Genomic DNA, 9944 nt, shown 5'->3' with positions numbered 1-9944 from the left:
ACGAGTGAGTTTAGGGCTATATTCTAAAAGTCCACAGGGCCAAAAAAAAAAAAAAAAAAAAAAAATGCATGTAGTAGCCTAGTTGAAGAAACACCCAATTAGGCTACTTTAAACAGTCCTGATTCTTTACTCTAAAATTAGAATAGAAGTATAAAAGTCCAATGGAAGTTTTCTTAACTGTTGAGCTTCTTTTACCTCCACCTGACATCCCAATTATGAGTCTTCCAGACAGGTCAGCCTTGTCAGAGCAGCGTGACGCATTTAGCAAAACTCTAATTGCCTTCATCAGCTAGTGTGACCGGCCGTTCACGCATCAGAACCCCGCATGCGACCTGATCTCATCCGTTTCCTGTTATGACAGTAGGCTGAACCACGGTATGTGTAGCCTACAGCACATAAAACAGGAGATCTGTTATGTCAAATTTGTTTGATGTGTCACAGATGTCATATTTCAGTAGGTCTTTCTGATGCTTGCATCATCCTGTCATTACAGAAACGGCTATTGAAAATGAATGAGTTGTTTACCTTTGTGTTGTCGACGACGTCGTCAGTTGTTTACATTCAGATGAGGCTGATTGTTAGATTGACATTCATTTATGCAACTCTAGATTAGAACAGTTACGTACAATGGAATAAAGTGTCTTTGATTGACTTGTTGAGGACGGGGGGTTCAGGAACTGTGCGCGGAATGTACAATAAACTGCTTCAGCCCGGTTGCTGTGGTAACTAGAGCACACCGCCACGTGAATGTGCGCTCGCGACTTTCCACGGAAGAGCGAGAGACCTTTGGGGATGTGGGAGGGCTGATGTCAGTGAATACTGACAGTGCACATCCTAAATTATAGCTGGATCTGTCTGCGCAGCATACCAATATGTGATATTTTTATAACTGTGATTCCCAGGACTCCGGAATGAGCCGGTGCGCGAGCGATTCACCGTGCTTCTCCGTTTGATTCGATGTCTAATGAATTGCTACGTGATTTGATTCAAAGAAAAGAACACACACACACTATTTAGCTATAAATCTTTTTTTTAAGCCTTGAATGTTGGCAGATGTTTTCTCTGGAATCTTCTTCGGATTAGTTGAACATTTCACTCATGTTTTGTTTGTCTCTTACACACATAGGCTAGACTTAAAAAAAAAAAATGGGCCGTTGACAATGTGATTTCAACACGTTTCTCTCACAGTAACAGGCTGTGAATAATTAAAAGCTCAATTCAGACACAAAGCTTATTAATCCAAGCCCTGTTCACTTCAGACTCATTCATAGGCTATGCCTTTTATCTGCTGTGCAGCACAAAAACATAGACATCATAGATTTTGATAGTGGACAGTACACTACAGGGAATGATTTTCTCACAGGCTTAATGGGATTTTTTTTTCAAAGAGAATCGTAGATAAACGTCTTAATAAGAGTTGCTCAAACAATCTGACTCTCTTTGGCTCAGTGCTTATATATTATCTAAATCGACACAGCAACTTTTTGATAAATATTTGACAATGATAGTTTTCTTAGCTGATGCAAAATATTTCGTGAACACGTTTTTATTTAAAATGAATTGGTTTTCTATTTTTTCTATTAAAACTAACAGCAACACAGAGCTTTAGATTTGAGAAGGATGTTCTTTTAAAGATTGTGTTATAGTCATATTTGAGAATTTGATTAGTTTTCTATGAGCTCTTGGTAAGCAGCCTATATAGTAGCCTAATAAGTGAGAGAGGACTGTCTGAATGTTTATGAATATGTAAGAAGTGTTGATTGAATTACCATTTCACTCTCTTGCTTCATCGTCTTCTTTTTTGTTGAACAGAATTGTTATTGCCAATGACCTTCATCTAGTGATGACAGCAGTGAGATTGACAGGGGCACTTTATGTACAGCTGCATTGTCATATTTGTATGTTGAAATCTCTCACTCTTAGGAAAAAAAGGTTCAATGGGGTTCAATATAGGGTTCTTGACTCAATTTTAAAGAATCATATATGCAAAAAAGGTTCTCTAAATGTCTTAAATGACTGCTTAATACATGTAATGTTTAAAGGGTTAATCCATTTGTTATGAACTGTTTAATTAATAAGATTTAAATTAAATTAAATAATAATTAATCCATAACATAATGCCATGATAAGAACCCATAAAGGTTATACATATTGTATGAAGTGCCTGATAGAACCTTTTCTTCTAGTGCTGTAGCCCTGAATTCTCAGATACTTGGGTTCTTGATCAACGAACATAAACAGAAGCTCAACAGTACTTTTTTTGACACACGAGAACAAACCTCATTGGTTCTTGCAGAAGCTCAAACGTGCTGCACAAACACAAGAATGAACCTCACTGGTTCTTGCGGAAGCTCAAATGTGCTGCGCAACACACAAGAATGAACCTCATTGGTTCTTGCGGAAGCTCAAATGTGCTGCGCAACACACAAGAATGAACCTCATTGGTTCTTGCGGAAGCTCAAATGTGCTGCGCAACACACAAGAATGAACCTCATTGGTGCTTGAGCTTCCATTTACCATATCTGATGTGTGCGTTGATGTCAATAAAAGTGTATATAAAATCTGTTCATCATAGTGATTGTGATTGTGGACAAAATTTTGGACTAAACCGCTGCATTCATATGGATTATTTTTATGATCTCTTATTTAATGTAGCGCCAAATTGGTAATTGCGTTACTGTCTGTGGAAGGACAAAAAATCTCTCAAACTTCATTAAAATATCTTCAATTGTGTTTTGATGTTGAATGAAAGTCTAAGGGAATTGGAACGACATGAGGGTGAGTAAATGATGACAAGAATTTTCATTCTTGGGTGAACTATCCCTTTAAATCTGTCAAGGACAGACAATTAAGGACCTGCTTTAAATCAATAGGGTCAAAGATTTTATAGCTATCAATAAATGCCATATAAAGAACACAATTGATCATCACAAAGCACGTCTCAGCATATTTTACAAATAGGTTTACAAATAAATTCTCCAATTATTCCAGAACATCGTAATTGGCCAAGAAAATAAGAACTTATTTTTTCTCAAATGGACAGAAATATGAATAAAAAAATAAAAAATCATCAGCAGGAATTTTGTTCATGTCACCACCATCGCTCCTCCCTCCCTCTGACAGCTGTGGGCTGTCATCCGAGAGGCTGCTCACTGCAGAGAAAATGGGTGGAGCTAGATGTCCAGCGAGGAGGAGCTAATGTAATTTGGGCCTAATGGGTGGAGCTAGAATATCCAACCATACCAAAACCCTACAACTCTATCCCTCCACCCCATTAGACGTCCAGAGAGGTGGAGCCGGACTATCCCCACCCCATTTAAATGTCCACAGAGAAGGAGCTGGACTATCCCCACCCCATTAGACATCTAGAGAGGAGGAGCTGGACGTCCTTTGACTCTGCAGTGAGTACCACTTGTGTCATTCTGGGATTCTGCTCTGGCACCTCCTTCTGCTGGCACCTCTCTGGATTCTTCCGCAGTTTGCTCCCTGGTCCCTGTGGGTTTCCCTTTTTCCATGCCCTGCGCCAACCTTCAAAGCCTGCTCCCGCCCTCTTCTGTTGGGTTTATATATATATATATATTTTATTACAGTTAAGATGCGTTGTCTTGATGGGGAGAAGTGTAAGGGACTATCTGGGGTTTGTGTCTGTTTGGGTGGGATTAGTTCAGTTGCCTGTGTTTTCAGTTAATTTGTATATGGTTTTTCATTGTTTGATTAATTTGATTATTCATTTCGTTGATTGGTTTGTTCTGTGTATTTAAGCCCTGTGTTTTTTTCAGTTCATTATCAGTTCTCATCACGTTACATTTGGTGGTTCTGTTAATGTTTCTAGTTCCTGAGTTCTTTGTAGCCTAATTAAAATCTAAACTGCTGCATTTAGATCCATTCATTCCTCTTTATTTGCAACCAATTGCTGAAAGCAATAATTCGTTGATCCTTGTTTTAGTTATATTCAAAATGAGGGAAAAAGCTAGTTCAATGTGGCCACGATTTACTAAAATGAGGTAACAAATTAAGTTGTGGGATCGTATACTCCAATGCTTTAGTGTTTTTTGCTTTGTCTTTGTTTATTCAGAGGGTAGGATGATTTTGTAATTCAGTCGGTGAACATTCAGATTCTGTTTTAATACTTTGGGGCCCCAAAAAAAATTGTTTTGCCCTGACTTAATGCATTATTTACTCATAGTTTCAAAATGTGTTACATAGACCAGCACTGGCAAACACTGACTGCTTTCCTCTATATCCCACAGAACATCTTTGATCTGCAGGCGTGAGCGAGTCAAACTTTTCTTGCATCAGAAGCATAACTTTCCAGAGAGATCTCCAGTCACGTCCACTATATGAATATGGAACTTCAAACCAATACGGGTAAGAAAATATAATTTTTTGATCTTCACACGCTAGCGAAGGAAGCATCCGAGAAATTGGGCCTACGAAGATTTCAGCATACACAAATGGCCATCCAGCTATAAAAGGCCCCTGTCAATCCCTCCGCTGTCATCACTCGATGAAGGTCGTGGGCAATAACAATCAAGTGTATTTCATTATTTTGTCGAACAAAAAAGGAGGAGACGAAGAAGTAAAGCGAGAGAGAGAGAGAAAGAGTGAGATGCATGTAAAAAGGGTCCTACCTCCTTTCCCCCCCCCCAACCTCTCAGACCAGCGGCCTCCCCCATCACCTTTTCTGCACTCTCATTTATTTCAATTTGTCATGCTTTGCTCCCCCCCTCTGCGGGAGAAGCGGGCGGCAGCGGGGAGAGATGGGGAGAGAAATTGGTATCTCCGCTCGCGCCGTAATGAAACATTTAGATGCGAGCAGAGCTATGCCTCCGCATTAGCAGCGGCGATGAAGGGAGATGGCTCGCGGCACACAGCCCACTCCACCTAATACCTCTCTAATCCAGGTCAAAGTGGGACACTTCTTCTCCTTAATCAGTATTGGCACCTTCTTTTGGAGGATGTATTTATGGTATGAAAGGTCCAGCTGTGGAGCCACTGCGGCTGATGCCACGAGCGGCTCTTTTTTCTGACAGGGAATGGAAAAATAAATCATGGCTTTGCATTTGTATAGGGCTGGAGATCAAGGACAGGTGCTGAGATTGAAAATCCTATTGGTATTTCAGCGCTAGTGCGCTTCGTATAGAGGACTGAAGATATCAAATGTTTGTGAGGAAATGCTGGGGTAAATAGACATTAATAACGCCATCTATTATGATTGTTTTCTGGCCGGGAACAGTTTTATACCCGCCTTAATAACTGACGTAAGTGTGCCCTAACCTGCAATGGGAATCTCATGGGGTGTATTGCTGGCTCTCGTTGTCAGCTGGTCTGTACAGGCCATCTGATGAACGTCTTTGGACGTTCTATCTACTGTAGGTTAAGGGGTGTCATTAAATACCACAGCACAATGCTTTGTCCAAGAGGTTGATTCACTATCTAGTTTACCATATGGTACATCAACACTAAACCAATATCCTAGACTTGAGAGAGTTTCTGGTGAAACCTGACTTTAAGCCCATTGTACTCCAAAGTGTATAAATTATACTCTGGGATTGTAACACTCTGACATTTGCTGTGTAAATACAAACTTATTTATGCATCTTGCATCTTGACTTATGCATTTATGTTTAGTCATTTGGCAGATGCTTTTATCCAGTCAGGGCCGTATAAGGAACGTCACGGAACATGAAGGATGTTTTTTTATTAGTATTGCTTTTTATTTGATTTTACATTACTGTTTTATTATTTGTGTCTGTTTTCCATTGCACCTGTTCCCATAAGCTACTCTTTTCCTGCTTTTGCTGTGTGCAACTTCCAAATGATTGTTTTTCAGAAGTTTTAACAGTATTTTTAAAGTATGATGAAACCGCTGCTTCACTTTTTTTTTACTCGACCTTGAAGCTCTGCAGTATAGCCTGCATTATCAGACTTCAGACTTAAAGAATTACTTTAAAAGAAAGAGCGATGACTTCTAATGGCATGCTGTCAAGCTGAACCGAAAATTATACACAAAAACAAGTTTCTTTATGGATTTTGTCGTGATAAAGTCACATGGGTGTGGTTAACTGAATATAAAGCCTTACGTTTGGTTTGGTTCATCATCCAGATATGTAATAAACTTCAGTTCCACAAAAGATTCGCTGAAATAAATGGTCAGACGTCGCTGACAGAACATTAAAGTTTTGACAAAGTTCAATTAGAGTTGGGGTGAAATCAAACAATGGTCCAGTCTCTTGTAAAACAGCATTTGAGTAAATTGTTTTTTAATGAATGCCTTTTTAACAGCTTGAATCCTTTATTCTGTCATCACTGGACACACTTTATCTCTAGTCTAATAGCCACAAGTGCAAAGTGCTCAATATAATTCCTCTGAAGCTGCCACGGCTCTGTCAACGCTGACTGGACCTTCATTAATTCCACTCTGAAATCGATGGCTTCTCTTGTCACGGCTTTACAATCAGTGCCATTTTTCCCGGTCTCCCCCCTCAGTGGTCTACGTTCTGCTGTTGGTGAGAGGAAAAGCAGAGAAGTGACAGAAGGGTCAGTCAGCCATAAGCAACATGGTTGTAAGTGAAGTGTGTGTCCAAAAAGGGAATCCACCTCATGTTACCTTCAGCTAGTGTCTGACCCCCACTATTTCTCATTACTGTCACAGTTGTTTGGTCACAGGAAAGGCTGGAAGTACATTGTGTGCAAAAGTTTGGGATCCGAAAGGTTGATTTTTTTGAAAGAAATTAATAATTTTATTCAGCAAGGATCCATGAAATTGATCAAAAGTGACAGTAAAGACATTTATAATGTGGAGTAAAAAGTGTGAAGAAAAAAGTTTATGTATAACTGACATTTTATTAGAATGTGTATTTTCCTACAGATGTAGTTAACACTTTCCCAGCCATTGACAGAAATGTCTTTCATTTGTGAGACAACGCTTCCCTGCCATTGACAGAATTTTCCATGTTTCCTTGTTTTCACTGTTATATGGTATGGGGCGCTATTGCATCTTCTGAAAGAGTACTGAATCTCCTGATCAAAACACATGTCAAGAAGATCCAGAAACAAGCGATAGCTTATAATCCTATGTACATGTAGAATAACACGATCACCAACATTATATGGCAGAAATCAAAACTGCCTAATGTTACCGAATGAAATGTCGACCCAAGGTGAGCTATAGGGCTGTGAAGCTTTGGTGGTGTTGATGGACTCGACCATCGTTCTGAATCCGATCTGGGGTGCGTTTCCCAAAGCCAATATGGTCGCAAGTTCTGTTGTTACCAATAGAGTTCAATGGAACTTGCGACCATAGTTGGCTAACGATGCTTTTGGGAAACGCTCCTCTGGATAATTTTTGACAAAAACATGATTTTCTCAGCTTTTTGCTCAAAATGTTGCTTTTTTTATGAAACTTACCCACATTCAAGTTTAAAAGCATTAGTCCAAGTGTCATTTTGGAAGTCCTTTTTGACCACTTACAAGAGGTATACAGTAACGTATACGTTTTGTATTTAATAATTTTGCATATAGTTTGGCCTAGTTCATTATCAGTACATTGTACAATCAGTGCAATGTTTGATTAAATTTGTTTGTTTTTAATTTCAGACACATTTGGTTGTGTTTTGGATTGGCATTTGATGGTAAATTTTAAGAGAACCCCCTGATTTAGAAGACACAACAAAAAGTGTGAAGCTTTAAGTTTCAATGAAAGTGTGAAGCTCTAAGGTTCAATGAAAGAGATGGGTAAGAGAAAAAGAGAGGGAAGTTTAAAAAGAGAGAGAGAGCACAAAGTGTAATTTGTCAGCTGTCGTGCTCTCATTCCGGTTTGATGTCACCCCATTACAGTATTTGTCAGTGGTATTGTCCGCTCATGACAGATCCATAATTTCAAATGACCGATCACACAGAATGCCTAATCGCTCTCTCTCCTCGGACGTTTTTCCATGCTGAACGGACACGCTTAGCCAAACTTCTGTGGCATTAGCGCCTCCGTTGTATCACTGATCATTCATTAGGACGGTGTTATCCCAATGCAGGGTCAATCTAACTCTCACCACAGGCTGTCAGGAGACTCGATCAATGTGTAATTATATCTGACCACCTTCATAAATAACCCAGCTTGCAAGTTCAAGGTTGTACTTAATTGTGTTATTCACATTGCTCATGCGCTATTATGCTTCTGTTGTATTGAACCTTGAAAGCTGGTCTTGAGCGTGTTGTTTAGCCCACGAGCAATGGCTAGATGTATGGATGGGATTTGTAGCCTGAGGAAGGAAAAATAATATCAGTATGCTGGTTTATCATGGACAACTGCCTATAAGGAGTTTAGCGACAGAATGACTAAGTTGTCTATTGTGCAATTCCATTGGCTGAGATGGTTTTTATATCATGTTTATATATAAACATGATATAAAAAATGAAAACTCAACTACATACATACATACACTGTGTGTATATATATGAATGTGTGTGTGTGTGAAATATTACGTAATTCGCAGTGCTTCATGGGAGTGGGCGTGGCTAAGATCTATTGGCGTATTTTGCTTGTTTAGACTGATTAGTGACTTTTTCTATACAGCATCATGGGTAATGTAGTTTTTTTTACCACAAATCTTGCTGTTATTTTAAACCTAAGTTGAAATAATGCGGGCTGACGGCTTCAACAGAAGCAAATGCTATCGATTAACAACCTCGTACCTCACAGTAAGGATGTCTTTTAAGGTTTATTAGTTATTGTTAAAAAATCTATTTCCCTATGGAGAAAAATAATGGATACTTTACTTCTGGAACCGGTACCGATATATGTTCATTGTCAATGTTATTGTTATCGGCCCAATAAGAAAATTTAGCCAATATATTAAAGCCGGTAAATAATGCTTAAATTTCCTTCAGCTGAGACACTTCAGACATGCATGATGGGTTTGAATTGCTTGAAATATGATTGGAATCACTTCAAAAAGGAAAATACAGTTAAGTGCAACATGTGCAGCGCAAGTCTGTCATATAGGCTACATAAAATTATAATGAGAACATCATTATAATTGTGTGCTTGGGACGTGGCATTTAATGGTGAATCTTTTATTTTTGTAATCTGGTTCTCCAATATTATATAAAAAATTGGATTTAGATTTATCGACCAATATATCGGTTATCGGCTTTCAAATATAAAGAAATATCGGTTATCGGTATCAGCCAGCATTTTCATATCGGTGCATCCCTAGACAAAGGCTCAAATACTTCCAAAAGCCCCTGCCACCGTCGTAGTGCACTTCTACAAAGCACGGCATTCTAGAATCTGTTTAGCAAAAAATGATCCATTCAAAAGGAAGTAACTCCAATTGTGCAGTCTGTGAGGTGTAAATATCTGAACTTATGATTTACTCGAGGTGTATGATAAAACCGTTGCAAAGAAGGAAGGACCAGAGCAATATGTAAAGACCAAGATATCACAGAGACCCACAGCACCATAAAGGCACCTTGTGCACAGGCAATAACCCTTACGTTATCTTATAAAATGAACAAATCTAACTTATATTTACAGTCTGACGCGTTGCTGTGACCAGTACAACGAGTTCAGCGAGTTCAAAGTTCTGCCGAGGTGTCAACATGTCAGCTGGGATTACTGGCGCACACTAGAAGGTTCACTTTATAATCGCCAGTGTTCCTGCTCATAGTCTTTCTTTCTTAATGAGACAATTGTGTAATTGCCTGGTGATTTCAGAGGGTAATAGATTAAACTAATCCTCTCAACAAAATATCTGTGTTTCCTTCTTGCCAAAGAAACTTTCCTATTACCAGCTAAAGCCCATTAAATTGCACTGTTGGATTTACAAATGTAATCAATAGATAATTGTCTGGGGCTCCTTTCAACCGCATACTGATGGCAGACCACCCGCTGCTTTTGTATTTTCTAATCTAAAGTCATTTTTTTCTCCTATATTACCTCTTAT

General features: G+C 38.9%; 1 protein-coding gene across 2 annotated transcripts in view; it reads left to right on the top strand.

Annotated features, from left to right (window-relative positions):
- The first annotated feature begins 244 nt into the window (after window positions 1–244).
- LOC306985444 (carbohydrate sulfotransferase 11) overlaps window positions 245–9944 on the top strand; it is a 96519-nt gene continuing 86819 nt past the window's right edge. The window contains exons 1-2 of one of the 2 annotated variants that reach the window (XM_079587699.1): window positions 245–375; window positions 4251–4368. In XM_079587699.1, the coding sequence (XP_079443825.1) occupies window positions 4341–4368 (28 nt within the window). In that variant the 5' untranslated portion in view covers window positions 245–375; window positions 4251–4340. Of the gene's footprint in view, window positions 376–3217; window positions 3402–4250; window positions 4369–9944 lie in introns of those variants that run through there. The other variant, XM_079587698.1, reaches the window with a different exon arrangement.

This window comes from Phoxinus phoxinus, assembly GCF_949152265.1.
Source record: "Phoxinus phoxinus genome assembly, chromosome: 18".
Lineage (NCBI taxonomy): Eukaryota > Metazoa > Chordata > Actinopteri > Cypriniformes > Leuciscidae > Phoxinus > Phoxinus phoxinus.
This window is presented reverse-complemented; position numbering and strand designations above follow the sequence as displayed.